General features: G+C 40.9%; 2 protein-coding genes and 1 long non-coding RNA gene across 3 annotated transcripts in view; 1 reads left to right on the top strand and 2 right to left on the bottom strand.

Moving 5' to 3' along the window:
* The window catches only part of LOC123971160, a 32,001-nt gene extending 13,749 nt beyond the window's left edge, over positions 1-18,252 (top strand). The window contains exon 3 of the long non-coding RNA XR_006825142.1: positions 18,072-18,252. This is a non-coding gene — a long non-coding RNA (uncharacterized LOC123971160). The remainder of the gene's footprint in view (positions 1-18,071) is intronic.
* foxd2 (forkhead box D2) lies at positions 2,385-4,323 on the bottom strand. Its single transcript, XM_046049821.1, has one exon. It carries the CDS (start codon positions 3,939-3,941, stop codon positions 2,841-2,843), a length of 1,101 nt encoding a protein of 366 aa, XP_045905777.1. The 5' UTR covers positions 3,942-4,323; the 3' UTR covers positions 2,385-2,840.
* foxe3 (forkhead box E3) lies at positions 10,678-11,925 on the bottom strand. Its single transcript, XM_046049820.1, has one exon. The coding sequence runs from the start codon at positions 11,923-11,925 to the stop codon at positions 10,678-10,680; it is 1,248 nt and encodes a 415-aa protein (XP_045905776.1).
* Positions 18,253-22,140: the final 3,888 nt, after the last annotated feature.

The raw sequence follows: 22,140 nt of genomic DNA, 5'->3' as shown, positions 1-22,140 counted from the left end.
AAAGTGAAAAGAAGAGATTTATCAACATTTATGTTGACATCTAAGTCTATAAATAAATGATAAGCTATCGATGGGTTTAAGCCTACTTACGCCCAACAGAGCATATGGGAGCGGTTAGAAAGAGATGGGAATTGCCTTGAAATGTATGAATGTGTTTTGGTGACTGTTGAGTCATTTGGCTGCCACTTCCCATATCACTCACTACTTATTTCGTTGAGAAAACGTTACAAAAAAAGACAAATGTCGTCGCGGTGCCTAAATAAAGACACGCTCTCTGGTGGGTGGTCAGAAACGGGATCTTTCTGAAGTATTAACGTGTAAATATGTAAGTGCTGATGACATCCCATAAGGCCTACATGAAAAATTACGTCTAATGTGTTCAGTGTTTGTGGTGGTTTGAGGAAGACTAAGTTCCAGGTTTATTCTGGTCACAAGCCTGTAATCTCACAGCAGAGATGGACAGTGTTGGTGCGCATTTGAGCTGAAAATCTGCAGAAATGGCTTCAGTCTCAAATCGTCCATTTTCAAAGCCGGTTCATTTGGCTGCAGATCCTGTGTGTGTGTGTGTGTGTGTGTGTGTGTGTGTGTGTGTGTGTGTGTGTGCGTTCTGCTACGTGTCTCGTGTTTTTTTATTGGCTTAGTTTTCGTTCCTGCCGTTATTTATATGGGTTTTTAACCACCTCTGCAAATGCTTCATGTGGGTTTTAATGGACTGATGCGGTGAGCAACGACTCCCTGTCAGGGCGGGAAAACTTCACCGGCCTGCTAATGTTTTTTCCACCTCATTTACTCTGCAAATTATATGTGCAGGATATCAATTAACGTTGTAGATATAGCAGCAGAAGCTCTGACCAAAAATGATTGCCCAAATCCTTATGCGATGTTTTATCAATTGTCCAATTTGCACTCACGGGGAGAGAGGGAGAAAGGGGAAAGAAAGAAAGGCTGGGTTCTACATAGAGAAAGCAGTCATGTGTTGGTTTTCGTTTCAAAGACTTTCAGTGAGCTGTGCTGACGGAAAACAGAGGAGTCAGCCCTCCCACCCTTCATCCTTAATAATCATCTGTCAAAACACCCACAACTAATTTAACCATTTGCACACAGATCTGGTAAATAAAGGAGGCTTTGCACCCCCTTCTATTCGGAAACATGTGCTCCAACAACTCTGAAAAAGACCAATAGGCCTGTTTTCTGTAGTCGGACGAGTCCCACTGCTTCTTTTATATGTAGCCTATCCCCAGACAACGCAGATGACATGAAAGCGGAGCAGACCGAGGGCCTTTAGAGAAGATTGCTTTTCACGGTCTAAATGTGTGTGGCTGGTCTCACAGGGGACCGCTCGCTGTGCGCACATTCATTCCCTTGGGCCAGGGGTCCACACTGACAACATCAACAAACGGCCAAAAAGCCGCATTATGGTGGATTAGGAGCCTGATGAAAAATGCTGCTACAAATTAGCAACGAAAACCCCTAAAAGACATTGGGTAGGCCTTCATCCTTGTTCACTTTCAATTACAGACCGCCGGGGCCTGCTAACGTCCCCATTCATTTAGGGCCTTTGTAACTTGCTAGAAAATGGTCCTTTACAAGCGAGCAAGAGCCACACAAGAGGAATACTTGCCCACTGTTGCGTGATCTTCATGACTGTCTGATCTGAATTTTGTGCGTTTCTCACACCTAAAAAAACTGCATTACTAAGAGACTAATCTACAACCTAAACCTAACACCTTATTGTAGCCAATTGGTCAGTGTCCACACTTTAATTATATTTAGGGGAATAAACATTAATATTTATTCTTAATGTGTGCAATAGTTTTATACAAAAGCATATTACAATATGCTTTCACTAAAGGGAAACACTTAAAACTTAAAATGATTAGGAGACGCCAGTCCTTTTAATTAATTTGGAAGTTTAAAAATAGCTGTAAAAATAGCACACAGCTTGATTTGCTCCATACACAAGAGCTGCTGTTTAGTCTATTTTATTGTCCCCCCTTTTAATGGAGCATAACCTTACATGCAATTTTTTAAAAAAATTACGATTTTTTTTTTAAATTCACAAACATTTATTATTGTCATTACAACAACAAAAAAATGACCTATGAACATTTAAGTGTCTCTCTCTCTCTATTGGCAACACATGACATACTGTATGTTTGACAGATTAAATTGTGAAATAGCCTAGATATGAACGAACAACAAGTAAAAGGTTGAGAGAGGTAATGAGCTCTTTTTACCACATTAGCCTACGTGTCCACCGACAACATGAAATGATATTGTCACAAATTCACCATGTAGAGGAGATTCAGGGGGAGGGGTAGTGGTGAGAAATGATTATTTTTGTGTCAGAACCCCCCCACCCCCACCCGACTCCATGTGCTTTCTAAGTAAAACCTGAGTTTGCCGTCTCTGTCAGCCTATGTCAACAACAACAGTGCCATGTCCCCACAACACACAGAATAAAAACAATATAAATCATAATAAAATTCTCAATCAATTATATTTTTTTAAATCGGGTGACACCTTTAACTTATGTTAAAATAACATGATCTTTTTCTTTTTCTCCCACTGACAAATGAAGGCCACATTGCCAGATTGCAGGCCCATGCATTGTTTTAAAAAGACCCTTCTCCGAGTTTCTTTTGTCTCTCAATATTATACACATATTTACAAACCATAAATAAACATTTCGATCCTCTTACATTTTTAGGAAATGGGGAGAGCCAAAACACTCTTATTTCACCAAGAATGTACAGCCTACCTTCACATAGGACGACGCCACAATTGGCTTTTTAATAAAAGATTTTTTTTCAGCTGGCACTCTCGCCATTTCTTTTTTTCTAGAAAGGACAAGTGTTCATACTCGGGGTTTTGCTGGAAAAAGTCTGACTCTGTGGCACGGGTTGTAATATGCTGTCCTGTGATAGGTTCAAATGGTTGGAAGCAGAGGCCAGTGCTGGGGTCAACATGGCCAGGATCTGAGCTTGGCTGGCCGGCTGTGCGCCGTAAGAGGCGGTGGAGTTGGCCGCACCGATGATATTGTCAATGGAGAATGAAGGCCGACTCGGGGCGCTGGAGTCCGTCTTGAGGGGCGGCAGAGACGGGCTTAATTGAGGATAAAAGGACTTTCTTAAATCAGCCCCTAAAAGCGTGGGCAGGGGATGCGGCGTAGGGAATATGGAGGCTGATGGCGGCAAGGTGCAAGGGGCGTTAGGGAACGGGAATGAACCACCTGTGTGGTGTGGGTGATACGGGTTGTGAGCTGCGTGGAAGTTCTGCAGCTGAAGTCCGTAGTTATATCCATACGGGCCGTATCCAAACCCGGGTAGAAAGCCACTGGCGTCCCTGAGGATTTCATTAGCTTGGTGCCTCTTGAAGCGCTTCCTCCTGCGCAAGAAGCTCCCGTTGTCGAACATGTCTGCGGAATCCGGGTCGAGGGTCCAATAATTGCCCTTTCCGGGGTTGCCAGGCTCTCGTGGTATCTTCACGAAGCAGTCGTTTAAGGAGAGGTTGTGGCGAATAGAGTTTTGCCACGCTGGGAATTTCTCCCGGTAGTAAGGGAATCTGTTGCTGATGAACTCGCAGATCTCGCTGAGAGTGAGACGTTTCTTGGGGCTCTGCAGGATGGACATGGTGATCAGAGCGATGTAAGAGTAGGGTGGCTTCACGAGTGCACTTTTTCTGGCTTTCTCCCCCATCACGGTCCCGACCTCTGCACTGGACCCCATCTGGTCTGACTGGCAGTCGGAGCTGCTGAGCCCGGGAGAGGAAACCCTCTCGGCCGCGTTCTGCGAGTAATTATCGTCCGAGTCATTGTCCAAGTTGAACTCGTGGTGTATGTACTTTCCGTCCTTTCCGACGGATATGTCACCTCCGACCACATCTATGTCCACATCTTCGGACAATGCAGAGCTGTCGGACATATCCGTCCCTAAAGTCATCCTTGGAGACGCCGCCGCTCTGTCCCTTCTCTCCCAGATTTCCTCCTCCTCTGGTCCGGCGAGGCTACTGAGCGTGAGCGCGCACACACTCTCCCTCTCCCCCTTACACCCACACCAGACTTTTGCTGTAGCTTTATCTCCAACTACTGATCGCACACATGGCTAGACTCTATTGAAAATATTTTATAAAAACTCTTAGACCTGTAGATCTGGCGACTCCTGGTCGTCCGGGGCTGGTCAAGCAGGGCCGTGCGAGGTTCTCATGGAGCAGAAAACTTAAGGCGTTAAAAAAAACCCGTCAAAAGATCATCGATCGATCTTGCACAAGTCTCGACGTGCGTTTTTCTTGAGATGCGATTGTTTCCGTCTGTGATCAGTTTGTGCTTTGGTTCGTTTAAAAAGCTACTTTTGGATATCCAAGTATCTTTCCAAAATATGTTTTACGCACGGGATTGGGTAGGTATCCAGCCAGACAATCACACTATCGTCCTTAGCTCTCAAAAGGTATTTATAGAACCACGCTGATCACGTGGTCTTTGAGTCACTGCTACCAGGAACTGGACTAAGTTACCCTGCAAAAAGTAATATGTGGCTCTGCTCTTGAATCTTAAAATCATATATATATATATATATATATATATATATATATATATATATATATATGTTTTTTTAAACTATACAAAATGAGAAAAACATGTCGGCTGTATGGAGGCATATCTATTTTTGGTTCTGTGCATATGAGCCTGTTTTAAGAATTCACCTTTTTTATTCAGTTAGTAGCCTAAAGTTGGAGATCTCCCTTTTTCTGTGTTTTATCAATACATTGGTAATTTATTTCCAAAAGGAATATGAATAAAACTGCATTAAAAATAACATTGTCTCACTGACAACCCAACGGTGAAATTTCTTATGTAATCTTTCAAAATGCGGTTTTATTTATGAACAGGAGGTTAGGCGACTCAATTAAATAGGCATCTTTCTTTTTTCTTTGTCTTTTTTTTGCAGTGTAAGGTGAGAGCAATAGAAGGTGTCTACACCGATGATGGTGATGTTTTTGAAATAGACTTAAAACGCAAGCAACGCCTGATCAATATTTTTACAGTCAAACCAAACCTCTCAATCGTTTATAACGTGATTACGAGTAGGTTATAAATAAATATATAAAAATATCTGCAGTTATGGCTCCAAATGGCCATTGCAGAAAACGAAAAGCACACTGGTCGAGAAGGCAGATCCTTTAAGCAAACCGTGTAACGTGCATTCATGTAAAAATTATTCACTCAAATTATTATAATTATGAATAGCATCATGGTAATGATTGTTATTATCATATTTCGTTCCGTTTCAAACGCAATGAATTTGTTGAATTCATAAATAAAATGCATCAAATGTACGCATATACTTTGTAAACTACAAATTAAGTTTAGAATAAATACATTAACTAAAATAGGCTTGTTATCAACATTATCATTATCATTTAACGTTTAATACATATAAGTTGTTTTGACTCTTTTCTGTCACATCAATTTTTGTTTAACCGTTCAAGGTGTCAGATAAATAGGCTTCACAAACGCAGCTATTCTACGTCTATTCTGTTCCCTAATAAATTCCGGATTTGGCCGGATCTAATTCCCCCCCCTCAAAGGTTTTGGCCAGTAGCCTAATTCCCTGATCACTTCTCACGGGGTTTGTGTTTTCCTCGTCAAGAAGTCACTACATTATCCATCTGCATTTTTTGCATAATTCACAAGGGCACACAGGAGTATAGTCAGCTGCAACCTGCTCCTATTCGTCTGCGTCAGGAGTGAAAGGCCAGCAGATGACAATGTGTAATGCGTCTGTAATGTGTGCGGGCTTATTCAGAGCAGGCTGACATTCCAGTTCATTACGCTGCAGAAACACCGAGTTATTGTAATGCATTTACATCAGCACCCCATTCATCTTATGGATCAAACAGCATACAGCTTGTCATATATCTGTTTAAATATATATATTTTCTTGCTTCTCTGTGGGAGCAACATCGTTTTCATGTAATGTCGTATAGCTACAATTGTAGGCTATTGTTTGTTTGTCTGCATGTGTATTGTACGTTTGTATGTTTTCTTTATCGAAACGACTGTTAAACTGAGGAATCAAGTGCAAGTCAAGCATGTAACTTGTTAAATACCCCACAGAAGCACTAACTGATCCCCTGTGTCCCCCTGCTCTGACCTGCCTGCCTCAAGCCTTTTAATATCTGAAATAAACACACTGAGACCTGCCTGACAGCTGCCCGACAGACACATTATTTTTCACAGGTCTCACGAACAGCCTATATTATGAAATATTTTTTATTTTACTAGATTTAGACTAGCCTAATAAATCTGGTTGATTCGCTTGAGACTTTGGTGCCATGTGATGAAAAAAGTGTCTGCATTGTATTTATTTTTTTAGTCCCATTTAATTTATTTGATCTCTCCACAACCCGGACCACAGCTAATTTAACTGGTCATTAAAACTGTAATTACTTATGCCATGTACCAGACTGTGTTGGGATATCTTTAAAGATCTATAGCCAATATTATTATATTCAATTGTGACAATCATCAATAAAAGACTGTCTACATGACCCACTTTAAAACTAATTTGTGTGTTTGTTGTAGGCCTGTATAGTAAGTGTAAGTGTAGCGTTTTCATTTACAACTCTTTTAATTGTCAAGCATCCACACCGTACCTGCATATATGTCATTTTGTTATGACATATGGCTGATAAAGCATTCGATTTTTTTTATTTACAAACTTCCCGAAGTTCTTAAATTGAGGATATGGAGGATACTATTTCAGTTTTTCTAAAGGTTCAATGGGTATTTTTATTATTATGATCCCTGATGTGCCCGAATGGAGGGGTTTCTCATCAGTTTGTGGTGCTGAAGCGCCCTCTGCTGTTGTTGAGCTAAAAAATAACAAGTTACAAAATGACAAAATGAAACGAAACGACAGTGTTGTGTTCTCTAGACGTGGGGCAAATTGTAAAACTTTTGATTATTTTGACATTGTAAGAAATTGACAAATTAGGTTCGAAGTCAAGACAACTAGCGGTTGTTTTTAAATAATATACAACAGCCTACAGTAAAACAAAGTATGAATAAATAACATCTTCTCAAACCTTGTGACATGTCAATATTTGAGTTGCAGGAAGAGCTGGATGCATATTTATTGTTTTTGCATTTCATTTTCAGATAAGTGGCCAAATTAGATATTTCCATCACTGAGTTTTAGAAATTGGTAGTTATGTCCCATGAAGCCAGCCCTTCATAATTCTTTCAGTCTTAAGTCCAGATTGTGCACACCTGAAAAGGTGACTTTATGATTTCATTATATAAATTTTTTTATTTGGCATGATAAACAAAAACTGATATAGAGTGATTTGATCAGCTTTGTTATGAAATTCTGTACAAAAGTCTATTTGCGTCAATGCTCAGCAGTCACTTAGCAGTGTCACTATTGTACATTTATGCTCTAGACAGGAAAAAGCTATGCTTTCTTGCTCTAGCATTGCCCTTCCCTCTTCATTTGAAACCAAAGCTTAGTGCAGAAAAGTCACGCCTATATTCTCCGGGAATTAACAAAAGCAATTCTGGGAAAAGGACGAAATCACACACAGCTTCCTAGCACAATAAAACTTTTAAGCCTTCAAAGTCTAATCAGTTCAGCAAAACACAACCAAAAATTCAGATCATGCCTCATGCAACTGATTGTAGATGCAAAGTGAGGTAATCATTAACTTCTTAGTTTAGCAATAGTTTAATTGCTGACATGGTGACCAGAATATGTATTTAATCATCAAACAAACAAAACCACAAATTGCATGAAATCCTGTTAAAAAAAAACAAACAAACACCCAAAACAAAACCCAGAAACAATCACACAGGTTGAACATCTTGCTTTGCTTCCATCTAGTGGTGGAAGGTTGCAATCTGTTTGATTTGAACAAACAGATGCTGTCTAAAACAACAACTGTTAGTTCACTCATACTGAACAAACATTTGTTGTATTAGACAGGAGTAATGAGGTTTTGAGCAGGCCCACAAACTGAATTTGACCATGTTGACCAACTGCTTTAAAATATCTATGCTCCCAGGTCATGAAACATGTAGATGCTGATTATCATAGGCAACTGGGCTTGCTGTTTGGACTGCATTAAGATGTTGTCCACTTATCAGAGACTCTCCTCAAACCAAACAACCTGTCTGCTAACTGATTCTGCCCTATGTTTGATCACGTGCATGGTCGGACTGACCCACCAGGTGGCCCTGAGGCAAAAATGTATCATGGTTCCTGCAATAGGTATGAGAAACAGTAGCTGGGACATATAATATTTAATAAGATTGAATAAAATCCCTGCGCCTGTACTGATTGTATCACGGGCCCCCACAGAAATGGTAGCATTCATCTGCCGCTTTGATGCATCAAAATTTTGAGAGCAGTAAATATGTAGTGTCTGAGGGCCTCAATATCAGACAAGGAAGTGCAGTCTTAAGGATCAGTCATTAATAGTAGTCTTACCATGTAGCTGTAACTGTCTAGTGAGCTACACATATGAAAGGATAGCCATATCATTGATATCTGGAAGCTTTCATCACCTGACCAAAAACAAACAAAAAATATTTTATTGTACATTTATAAGTATATTTTAATTGTATATTTTCTACCTATTTTTGTGAGTTGTTATGTGAGTTTAAAAAAAAACATTTAATGAAGAAAGCTATATGTAACCACAGTCTGCACAGCCCTTGAATTACTGCTCCATGATGAAAATTGTCCTGGTTGAGTGCTACTAAATCCAAAAGATCTAAATCTGGCTTTGTTTTTTTTTGTTGTTTTTTTTGTCACCAACCATTACACTTTCTTTCTACATTTCCACATCTCAGATGAATATACCACACAAGTTATAATACATTGGTTACTATTTTGTTTGTTGATTATGCTTTTCCGGCCTCCCTAATTGATGTATGTTTACTGACTAGGACTTTGTGTCTATTAGTTGTTCATTTGAACATAAAACTTAACAGAGAAAGTCAAATTGAAATTTTAATGAATTAATTAAAAGTAATTGTTGAGATAGTAATAATAATCACCAGTAAACAATAAGTAGATTTGTTTTTGTTTTTTTATACTAAGTGCGTGAGCACTGAAAGTGCATCCTCACCCCTTGTTTTAGGAACATTAAACTGACATAAAAACACCCAGTAAGCTAACATGTTCTAATTAAAAGGGGGTACAAGACAAGTTCAATTAATCAACTTTAACATTCTGAATAAAAACGTTATATGGTGGAATTAAAAATAAAGGAATAAATTAAGAGGAAAAACAAGTTTATATGTGATTAGGAATATTTCTATGGAGATGTTGAAGAAGTAACAGACTGCAGTCTAAACTGTAGAAGTGATTCATAAAACATCCTTTAGTCATTGTGCTGTTGGTACAATATGTAGCCTAGTTAGTTTAGCTTAGCCTCTCAGTTTGACTAGATTCCTGTATTTGAGATTTTTAAACCCATCACAGTACTAGATGTGAACATTCTGCATCATTTGTGCCTTATTTGTACACTGTTTAATAACTGATTCTTAACTTTGAGTTTTTGCATTTAATTAAAATTTAACAGTTAACAGTTTCTTAATCATGTGTGATTATGATGATGATGACGATGAATAATCTGCTCTTTATCTTATCATTGTATCTAAATGTTAATTTCTACAGTGTGTCTTTGTATGTTAAAACACATTTTCTCTGTAAGAAAAACATTTACTTTTAAATAAACCAATGCTACTAGTTTAAGTTCACCTTGTGTTAGTATAAGATTGGAAGAAAACATATTTTAACATCATCCACACATGATTATTTACTGAGAGGGCAATATTAAAATTGCTCAAGTATGATTTCATGATTGACTGTTAGAAATGTATTAATAATTGAATCTAGGATATATTTTTAAGATGGTTTGTACTTCAATATCCTCAGTAAATGAGGACACTATGGATTAATAAAAAGCTATTTTTACTGATTGATAGCATAAATGTAACCTGCAGTTACACTCAAAAAACATACAGGAAACATAGATTTGAATTGTCACAAATAAAAAACACACATACACACACACACATACACATTTATTTTACTGTAAAAATGAATTTATTTCAGGCGACCTGTGTCAGCAATGATAACACTCTTTTTCTTTTGATAAAGTTTTTATACATCAACAAACTATATACATGTAAAAACAGCAGACTTGTTTGATAAAAACAAAAACACGTGTAAACTTCAAAACAAACTCTAAAACACGGGCAATGTGAACGAAATGTGGCGCAAAAAAAATACACTAAACTCTCTGAGATACAGTCATGGAATGTGTCAAACGGATCTAAATGGCTTTACACCTTTTTAAATTATAGGAATGTTTTCTCATGCGGCTCGGTCATTTTGTGTCTTATCTTGGCAAAAAGAAATCACCGAATTTCTTACAGGAATGTTAAATGAGTCTATGGTTAGATATTAGGTCATTTTAAAGCACTTTGGAATATAGGCCTTATTTTAGACTATCATATCCCTTTATTATTCTGATAGGGAATACTTATGTTATGATACCACACCTATGGTTTCATCTCACATGGACTCTTTGAGGGCAACTCCCTTTAATATGGGACTATTTAGTAGCCAACAGCCTCATTGATTAGGATTTGTTTTGGCAAATACTGTTTCACATATATCGCTCTAACCCTGACGCAAAGTTGGCCTGTCTCATGTAGGTGTTGTTGTAGGAGTTCATGGGGCTGGAGAGGCCCAGCAGCTGCTCCGTGTGCTCGGCGCAGGAGCCCGGGCGCAGGGCCGGCAGGGACAGCCGGTTGCCGGAGCAGTACACTTGAGAGCTCCCTGGAGAGAAACCGGACTGGGTCATGGTGGGCAGGTTTGGAGGGGAAGCCGAAGATGAGTACGGGTACCCGGCAGCCAGGTTGGATGAGAGGTTCCCGCTGTTTCTGCTCAGCATGTTCGCTGAAGGGTTGACAGTCTGGGTCTGGAAGCACGCGGAGGGGTCCGCGCTGGCCACCGAGCAGCTGGAGGTCATGGTGCCCAGGTCACCTCCTCCCAGCCCCAGCGCCTGGGAGTTGAGCTCTCCCCCGGGGCCGCTCTGCTGGCTGATGATATTGTCAATGCTGAACATGCGCGGCTGTCCTTGGCCGACCCCGGCAGAGGTCTGGTAGTGATGCAGCATGGCCGGATGCGGGGATGTGGCAGTCAGCTGAGAGCCATAACCTGACCCTATCCCAGAGTACAGGGTGTTGGGGTACGAGGGCCTGCCCATTGGGGTCGGGGTGAACGCGCTGGAGCTTTGCATGTAGCCCGGGTAGGTGCTCACATCTGTGCGCTTGAATCTTTTCCTCCTCCTCAAAAAGCTCCCGTTATCGAACATGTCCTCAGCGGCGGGGTCCAAAGTCCAGTAGTTGCCTTTACCTGGTCTGCCGGGCTCCCGGGGGATCTTCACAAAACAGTCGTTGAGGGTGAGGTTGTGGCGGATGGAGTTTTGCCACTTCTTGGAGTTCTCCCTGTAGAAAGGAAACCGCTCCATGATGAACTTATAAATGCCCCCTAGAGTGAGCTTCCTCTCGGGAGAGTTGGCAATGGCCATGGCGATGAGAGCGATGTAGCTGTAGGGTGGTTTCCCCCTCTGGACGGGCCTCTTCCTCCGGCGGCTCCCGGTGGGCAGGTGCTCCTCAGTCTGCCCCAGAGCGGCTCCATCCTCCGTGTTTGGACTGTTCCCCCGGGGCTCAGACTTGATCAAAACATTGTCCTTCGACCGGGCCTGCAGCATCAGAGGCGGCGGAGGCAGCGACGAGTCTAGGCTCACATTTGGAGACATGACAACAGGACTCGCCTCGGCGGGCGAATGCTGCGTCTCCGCGGTCATGTTGCACATGCCAGAGAAGTAAGAGTAATTTGCCAGATTCATAAAAGAAACAATGTAATGGTCTTCTTTTTGTCGAAATTGTCCGCAGAGGGAAATGCACGTGAAAGAGACACTAGGTGCGTATTTTTTCCAGTGACTGGTCCCCTGCTCTGGCCAAAAATAGCCCCTGTCCTGCCCTGGCGTTTGGGATGGTGTGTGTCAGTCCAGGTGAGAGAAAGGCGTTGACAGTTTTATAAAGCTGCGCAGGAATGACGCCACTGGCTCACCAGTGACGATGGAGGCAGGAGGACAAAACCCAAAAATTTTATTATTGCTCTGACCCATGATGCTCTATTTGACAGAAGAATCTCATGCTCTTACAGCTGTGGAGTTTAGGGTATAAGATATCAGATATCAGATTGTTAAAGTTTTTGTCCTACTCAGATGTCAGTTTTCAAAAATAGATTTTAGGGTTTAGTTAATGAAAAATACTTTTTTTTTTTACTAATTTTGTTTGTCAGCTTAATGTGCATAACAAATAGCCCAGAAAAAGTATTGGGAATCCTATCTTAGAAATTACCCATAAAGCCTGACTTGATGTGTTAAACCTACTGGAACAATATTAGATATGGCCTTTAATGTTTGAGACACTAACAGGGATTTACTGATGACCCCTTCTGTCTCTCCACTGTTCTCTCCCAGCTTTCACTGACAGCTCTGTGTATATCCAGGGCAGAAACAACACCCACAGAGCTGCTCTGTGCTACTCCAAACCCAACAGTCAATCTACCAATTGAAAAATAATAACAAGCCACTGAAAACAAGCAATTGAGCTATCAAAGCTTTTGGGGTGGAAAAGTAAATATCCCCTCATTTCATTTTCATTTTTGGAGAGTGATGATCAAACAGTCCCCTGGCCAGAGAGGAGAGGTATTGTCTTATGGATTTTTAAGTCAAAACACTGCTTCCGCACACAATCGGCATGCAGAGAACACCCTTTAAACACAAGCGTGTGAATTAGTGCTTCTGATTGATTATTTGTGCAAAGAGAGAGTTGAAGTTTAGTGCAAAAGGTAAGATATACAGGGAGGTGACCTGCTGCCATGACTTTTAACAGCATGAGGTGCTGTGGACTTTGTGAATGATATGACGTCTGGACTGAGCCCAGCTTGGCAGGCTGATTATGTCAACTCACCTTGTTGCATGCAAGGAAAATCTGAATAAAGGAGTGCAGTAAGATGATCACTGAATGGTTTGATGAGTATAAAAATGGATGGTCTTCACAATCACGACTTCCCAGCCTAATTAGACACCTTTGGGAGATTTTGGACCAGATTTTAGACATTGTTTTCTACCTCTGTGTACAAACCACCAAATGAGGCAATCTCCTTTGGATGAATGGTGTAGAATCTATGCCACTAACTAAGTGCACTGAAGCTCTTCTGGCTAAAATATAATGGTCAAACACCTTATTAAGAAACATCACTTTGTCTTTCCTTTCACAATATTTAAGACAAATTGGCTAATTGTCTTTCTAAAAGACCTGACGAGAAAATATGGTGGCAATAATCAAACCAAAGTCATTAATCATAGCCGCCCACTGCCTTACTGGATGCCTGTTTCCCCGTCACCCTCACTCCACCAACACAAAGTAGCTGGCACCCCCACCACCACCACAGATGGATGGACCCCTCCCAACCCAGCCGCAGCTCAGACAACACTAAGCCCAGCTAGCTACTCACAGCCAGTGGCTAACAGCTTCAGACAGGCGTGGGAGCGGGGCTGTATCCAAGCAGGATCTGCCCCCAGAGCTGCCAGGTCAGGCAGGACAAACAGGGGCTCAGGCCAGGAAACGGGCCCTCTGCCTCGGGGCCTGCGGCCTCTTGCTAATCCCCTCTCCTCCTAAACTACCCCTCCCTATACCTCTCTGCACCTCTATGCTCCCTATACACTTGTCCTGGACTGTGGTCAGATCATGTATTTATGATTTTAGACACTTTACTTTACACATCCATGTAATAACATGCACATGCATTGTTTTGTGTAGTGAAACCTGTGTTACTGTGATTACAAAATGGCTGATGTTGTCCCCCCAACCCAATACTGGTGTGATGCCACTGACCTGCAAAACTGGAAACCACATATCTATAAATATCTATAAATTAAAAGGAAAGAGGTTTGAAAATGCCTTATTTGTGCTAAATTCTGAACTGGTTAAGCATCCTCTTATGTAACAACTGAGAGAGAGCCTTATACAACAATGCAGTTAATTAACTTAAATAAGAAAATAACATGGGTGATGAGGTAAGCCACATGTTTGCCTTATCTGTACTCTTATCTCCCTAACCCTAATATTCTACAAATGAAAACACACCCACAATCAGCTAAACTCATGTATAACAGAGTAGACAATCAAAAATCAGGGAAATCATGCCTTTGTAAACTTTTTATTTTAATGGTGGATAGACAACAGCGTGGTTACAGTCAGAAGGTGGAGGATTCTCTGAAGTTAAATGCAGCTGAAGCCCTGCTTGGTCAGGTTCATGTTGATGATAAGAATAGTAACTTGAGGTATTGTGATTCAATCACACTGTGATGTAATGTATAGCCTCACTTTAATGTGTCAACCTGGCCAGAGAATATAGAATACTGAATTTTAAGGTAATACCAAAAACAAATGAGCACAAATATGCTGTTTTTGGCATACATTGTAACCAACTAGACCATGGGTGTGGTGCATTTAACACTTTATTGGTTTCATCATATTTCAAATTTTCAGCCAGAAATGCTTTTGTTCGTTTCTCATAAATTTCATATCTTCATTACATAAAGGCAATTTATCCTTCATATTTTTCACCTCAGCAATCAGCTCAGGCTTGCTATCAGAGAGAAAACTACAATGTGAGAAAATGTATAGAAATTGTAGCCAAACCATAAACGTGTAGTTTTATTTCTAAGTTATTAGAAAGGTAATAATGTGTTGTATTGGGCCGAGGCAGGTTTTCCCCTTTGCCTTGAGATAACGTCTGACAAGAAAGAATCACAGGTTTAATTTTTATTTTACTTTTATGAGAGATTTAAACCCAATGAGACATCACTGTATTAGTCAAAATGTCACTGAAAGCATTAAAATAAGACTTCTGCCACTGTGTTTCCAAAAAAGTGAGTTGACTGTAACAGTCTAAATGTGTGGATTTGAAATCACAATCGCAGGGGTGAGCAATGCACCCCATAGCATATTGTCCAGTTTTCTGTCAGATGGACGCAGATGTAAAGTCTCAGGTGGTTTCTGATGGTGGCTGGTGTGCAGGTTCTCTTCCCCTTTTTGATAAAATCCTGAGAAATATGGAGGGACAGGCACAGTTGCTGAGTAAACACTTGGAATCCATTCATTCGCAAAGTGGCTCCAGGGGACAGGGACAGGGGTGGGGTGGGGGTGGGGGTGGGGGCATGAGAAAAAGAGGGGGAATAAAAGAGTGAGAGACAGAAAGAGAAAGAGGGGGAGACAGAGAGAGAGAGAAACACACGATAGAGCGCAACCTTTTTCTTGCTCAAGCTCATCAAGTACGGGCCAGGGCTCCTGAAAACGCAGGGATTACCAGGGTACTGGGGCTGTCCTGGCCTGGGCCGCCTCTGTTCGCTCCTGCACTGCACGCTACACTGCCCTGCTAAAGCACTGCACATGGTTCTCACACACACAAACACACACACACACAACCAGTCATGCTTGCTGCTCATCTCTCAATCGCAAAAGAAAATTCACATGGATGTTTAACACATAGATACAAAAAGACAGATACTCACTCTCACACACACACACACACACACACAGATTTTTTTAGAATTAATAACTTACTTATACAAAACCTACAACACGTAAAACCACTGTATTGGTTTCTAGAGTTATATACGTATTTAATTCCAGTGTCATTTTCTACCAAAGTGTACTGGTGTATGATACATTTAAGACTGGCCATTCAGAAATACACTTCAGTAGCTACACAGAATACAATTTCCCCTGCCAATGTGCATTTATCGAGTAACACAAAGCTTTGATCTGTAGTGATCTGACTGGAGATATACTGCGAATCTTGTGCCTGAATAAACATCCCACTGCCCCCAAGACACCGATAGGAAATCCCCCAGCCTCCAGCACCGCAGCTAGGGATGCTGCAAGGTTCATCCACCAGAGTGAACACCACACCGAGGTCACATCCTGTGAAGATAAGCATGGTAATTAAACAATTAGGTGGTGAAAGACAATGCTCATTTGATGGACTCTGTGGTGTAGATTTGAGACCACGCTGTTCATTTCTGCAAAACTGCAGTTTCTGCAAAAAACGGCATTTTCTGCAAAAATCAGTACTAAAGGTCAACAAAATGGCAACGACTGGCAACGTCATTAGAGAGATACTTGGACATTTTGGGAGATACACTTATATACCTTTAAAATGTGTATTCTTACACAGCAAATTTTTCCAGTGTTGATGAATGTGGATTTTCAATGATAATAGTTGTTTGTGCATTCATATAAAGCTTCTGTTGCTATCATTATGATACACCCAAAGTGATACACCCAGAGTGTTTAGATATGGAGACTTTAAAGGGACAAAATGACCGACAGAGCCACCCAGATCTGAAGGTAAAGAAGTAAACACTGTCCTAATACTCCACTGCTTACCATGGTCAGCCAACAGTGAGCTGAGCGAAGCTTAACTTCTTAATACTGGGAGCCCTTGGCTGAGTGATTAGGTCCTTCCTCTAAGAAGGGCCACCAAGACAAGAGCAAACAGAGGATATTACACACCCATCAGCTCTGCAGAGCTGAGCCAATACTAAGGTGGCACTTCTGTCTCATAATGGAAAGAAATGCTTTAATCAGAAAAAATAGATCCTCTGCCTATTAAGATCTTGATAAATATGGCAAACAATAACTGATTCAGTAATGGTCCATAACCAAATTATATAACCAGATTATAACATTGGTAAATCAATTCTTGAATGCCGAATAAATGAATACATATACCCACAAGCAAAAGCACTATTATAAGATGCAAACTCATACAATCAGACTGAGAGCAGTGTGATTTAGGACCAAATGAATGCCGCAAATACTGCATGTTGGCTTTACTGTGTGAGGCACTGTGTGTTTGAGGCATTCCTGGAAGGCTATGTGGACCAGACTGGCAGACTGGGTAGTGATGAGTAACGGCTTACCGCAAAGGGGAAGAAGGGCTGGTGTGTGGGCTGCATGGGAGAGTTGTCTGTGTGTGTGTAATCACGTGTACATACATGTGTTAGGAGAGCTGAAAACAATTTTCCTTTCACTTCGTTCAGGAGATGAATTAAAGCCGTTTCATCTTGCATTTTATCACCCTAAAAAGTGGCGAAGCAGAGTATCAGTGAGGTCACGGTGACACAGACAAAGCCTTCATTAGACGTCAGAGTTTCGGAGCAGAGAGAAACGCAAAAGAGGTGGGCTCAGAAAAGAGACAAGGACTTTCATTCAGCGACTCCATGTATCCTTATAGTACCGTCCTTCAACGTGCACTTCTCACTCTTTAACTTCAGCTCCTCAGCCTTGGGTTGGAACTTGTCTTTTTACACCAGAAAAAAGTAAAAGGAAACCACTATACCGACATTTATATTATTTAATCACAAGTATTACTGATAGAATTCACAAGAGTCCATGCTGTTCATATCACCATCATCAACAGCACTTAGTTGTCCACCTCAAAGCTGTTTGGTCCTGGCATTGCTTGGTGGTGAGAGATGGACAGCCAGCACACGGACACACAGCAGCCAGCCTCAAGGCTTTATTACACCGAGAGAGAGAGAGAGGACAGCAATGATAAGACCCGGCCTTTACACACACTGATAAAGTAGGACACACACTCATCACATGCTTGGCACTCACACTTACAAATACAGGCATGTATTTGTGAGAGATTTGTTGTAGTGCCAACCTCAAATGTTCAACCTTTATCATGAAAATTCATTAAAGAGGAAAGGTCAGAATAAAACTAGTTTCAGTACCTGGATGTTATCCAGCACTTCTAAAAATCTAATGCAACAACTGTTAATATTTTAACATACTATTATGGGATACTATAGGAGACAGTAAAATTCTCACTGCAGAATTGCTTACATTTTAAAGTTTTGGATGCCCACTTACAAGCAAACAGTATTTTTTCTGTCTCTATCCCCAGTGGTTTCTCCATCCATGTCTGTGGAAGTGACTTAGGACAGAAGTTGCTGGCCAGTGTTTACCACCCGGACCCACGCCCACTCTCTTCCCATTGTCCTTCCTGTTGTCCGAGACCAGCTCAGACAGGTGGGATCAGCACCCATTATGTTCGTTAGGACTTGTGCACACAAACCACCAGTAAACGGCAGGTAAGAGAACTTACCAAGCAGCCCCCCCCCCCCCCCCCCCCCCACACACACACACACACGAACACTCACACAAAAACACACACACACACACACACACACACACACACACACACACAGGATGAAGGTGCAGACATGCAGGTAGATGCACATGAGTGGTGATCATCCCCACTGGCTTAGAACAGCAAAAAAATACATGTTAATGTGTTCAACAGACATGCAACTGAAGTGGACTGGATTCTTTAAAGTACCTGGATGCATCTCTGTTATCCTTGTGATGGTCTGATTACTTGCTTAGTGTTCACACAGCTATTCTACCATATATTGTTGGCTGGGATTGACTCCACCACCACATGACATTGATAATAAGAATAATGAATTAATTATTATATAATTAATGAAACAATATGAATAGAGAAAAAAACGTATAATGATTTTACTGTCAGTTGACGCATGAAAAAGAGTCACACTCTGTACAGACTTAAAGTATATTTAACTTTAAATGATTGTCACTGAATGTGTGTTTACACTGACACTGAATACAGACCCTTACACCCATCTAGTGGTTACTAGAACAACTGTAGTTTTTGCCTTCCCCTGAAGTGAATACAGAGCAGATGTTGCATTCTTTCTCGCTGCTCTAACTTATATTTTTGAATGGGGCCCACTATACAATATTATGAACACCCCTACAATTTAATGCAATAGTCCAGTGCACATCAATCAGTCCCTCTCTGTTGCAGTCTCAGCAAATAAGACAACACCCTGACTGAAGATTGTTTTAGCTATATTGTACAGGTGTTCATATCATTATGTCTACGCCCTGTACGAGCAAGAAAGCACAGACGCAGAAGAAGAGAGGCGAAATGAAGCAAAAATCTTTACTAAATCACAAGTAATGCAAAACTAACAACTATGTAATGGACACAGGTAAAAGAGTTATATTAAAAAGTCAGAATCAGGGATCATGTTAACGTATAAGTAGGTGTCATTTTGACAAGGTTAGAAGGAAAACCACTCTCAACCGACATCTGTCTTCATAAACTGAACATCTGAATATCAAGACATGATAATGTCATTATAAAGTGTCATTATTGTAAAGATCCATCAGACCCCCAAGTTATAGACCAATAGCACTGACGTCACAATTAGGGAAAACAATGGAGCATCATACAGATCAACATTCTTTCTAGGAAGCAAAGATTTTTACTCACCATATCAAAGTGGGTTTCGGAAAGGGAGAAATACAATGAACCCTATTTTATATTTGGAATCTGATTTCAAATAAGCTCAGACAAATGCGGAGGTGGTTGTAGCCGTCCTTTTTTGATAATGAAAAAGCGTACGACACATGGAAGGAAGGGCTACTTATTAAATAAAATAAATTAGGTGTAGGTGGTAGACTGTACAACTGGGTATTAGACTTTTTATTTGACAGGGCAGTAGAGGTCAGGGTGGGCACAGAATATTCGAGACTTTATAAAGTTGAAAATGGTACTCCAATAGGCAGTGTGTGTAGTCCAGTGCTATTTAACATCATGATCAATGATATATTTGAAACAGTTGAAAGAAGTAGTCCTTCTATGTGGACGACGGGGCCCTATTAGGTAGGAGGACAGAATTTGAAATTTATTCAGAATAAATTACAGGCAGCAATTGTTGCGGTGGAACAGTTTGCTAATAACTGGGGTGTTAAGGTGTTGATTGCAAAGACTCGAGTGATGTTTTTCCAGGGGTCACAAAACTCCTAGCTGAGAAAAGACCCAAAAGCAGATCTCAGCAGGGGTAAACACAGTTTATTGAACAAAGGAATTGTGCAGGGAGGTTGGGCTAGAGAGGTGGTTCCTTTCTTGATCCAAGTCAACAAGTCAAAGTTGTCAGAGTTTTAGGAGTGTTGTTTGATGAGAAGTTGAACTGGAAACAGCACACGATAAGGCCAAAACAAATTTAAAACCTTTTAAGATGTCTATCAGGAAAGGACTGGGGGGCACTATAACATCATATCATATCAGGACTTGATGAGATCTACACTATATATACTCAGATATATGTCAGCAGCAGAACGCCATCTTAAAAAATTAGATGCGGAACAGGCGCGAGCTTTAAGGACGTGCAGTGGAGCATTTAAGACCACTCCAGTGGCTGCCATGCAGGTGGGAATGGGGGAACAGCCACTAAGGATAAGAAGAATGATGTTAACATACTGGGTCAATCTTCAGGGACACTATAGCTTTCACCCTATTAAAGCCATCTTAGAAGAGTGTTGGGAACACAGTAAAAGTAACTGTTTCAGTTTTGGATGGGCAGGGAATGCTAAAGCAGAAAGCCTTGGCCTGTGCAGCGTAAAATATAGTCCAACAGTCCCATATTCAGATATTCCTAAATGGTTATTTGTAAATCCATCCATTGACCTGAATATACAGCAAATAATCAAAAAGAAATCCAAGCAAGCACACTTAGGAAGAATAGCAGAAAGTTACATAGAGCAGCACTATGTATATAGCCGCATGGTGTTTACTGATGGCTCTAAAGATCCAGAGATCGGACAGACAGGAGCTGCCATCTATATCCCAGAATACAAAATAGGCATTAAAAGAGAACATCCAGAACAACCCAGATCATCTGTCAGTATATACAGTTGAGCTTATAGCCATTTTGATAGTGTTGCATTGGGTAGAAAAAAATAATGAAGGCAAGGTGGTCATTGCATCAGATAGCAGGGCAGCGCTCATTAAATCTGTACTGTAGGCTGGATCAGGTATTTAATATCCATCTTCCTCTGTGTAGAATGTATGATAAGGGATTGACTGTCTGCTTTGTTTGGGTTCCTGCCCATGTAGGGGTTGAGGGAAATGAAGATGCTGATTTTCCGGCAAAACAAGCACTCAAATCAAAGTCAGTTGACATGCAAATTAAAGCTGGAGGTAAAACAGTCATTAAAGAGAAAATGCAAAAACATGGCAAGAATAGGCTACTGGGAACTAAATGAAACTGGAAGACATCTTTACAGTATCCAGAATCATGTAGGTCTTGGGAGAAAGCTGGGTGGATGCCGAAAGACAGAGACAGTCATTACCCGTCTAGGATTGGACACACAGGGCTTAACCACTTTCATAAAATAGGTAAACACCAAACTGGACACTGTGCAAAATGTTTTAGTTTAGAGACAATTCAGCATGTGCAGGCTGAGTGCAGGGGCTATGTGAAGGCGAGGAGAAAACAGCAGCAGTTGTAGAAAAAGCTACTGTCGAGAACCTCCTTGGGGATAAAGCATTGGGAATAACTAAGCACCTCAATAAATATCTGAAGCATACAGGATTAATGGAGAGGATATAGTTGTTGTTGTATTTTTTCAAGTACGTTAGTCTGCAAATCATCTGTTCCACACTCCAGTCCGGTAGGTAGCGGTAATGCACCTAAACGCTGGTTGCCAACCGCCAGTTAAATCCAAAGAAGAAGAAGGAAAAAAAATCACTTTAGCAAAATAACATCTGATTGTCTGAGTGTGTTTGCAGTTGAACTGTTTGCCATATTGATGGCGTTGGAATGGACAGAACAAATTAGTGATAAGGAAATATTAATATGTAGTGACTCTGTGTCAGCTCTTATAAGCATGAAGACATGCACAACTAGAAGTCACCTGGACTTGCTTAATGAAGTCTGATTTATGAATTCAAGAATAGCTAGGCAGGGGGAAAATGTCATATTTCTGTGGGTCCCTGCACACTCGGGAATTCAGGGAAATGAGAAAGCAGATAAGGTGGCAAAAGAAGCAGTTAAAAAAGGTGATGTTGAAGTCAACATTAAATTATCAAAATCAGAGGGGAAAGGCATAGTGTGGAGAAGTGTAAATCAACAATGGCAACAGAGCTGGGATAATGCAAT

This window comes from Micropterus dolomieu, linkage group LG05 (assembly GCF_021292245.1).
Source record: "Micropterus dolomieu isolate WLL.071019.BEF.003 ecotype Adirondacks linkage group LG05, ASM2129224v1, whole genome shotgun sequence".
NCBI lineage: Eukaryota > Metazoa > Chordata > Actinopteri > Centrarchiformes > Centrarchidae > Micropterus > Micropterus dolomieu.
The sequence above is the reverse complement of the archived record's forward strand: the minus strand, read 5'-3'. Positions and strand labels throughout refer to the sequence as shown.

Bases quoted from the DNA above. Each gene is read 5' to 3' on its own strand.
- foxe3 (XM_046049820.1), bottom strand. From the start codon at position 11,925: ATGAATCTGGCAAATTACTCTTACTTCTCTGGCATGTGCAACATGACC.
- foxd2 (XM_046049821.1), bottom strand. From the start codon at position 3,941: ATGACTTTAGGGACGGATATGTCCGACAGCTCTGCATTGTCCGAAGAT.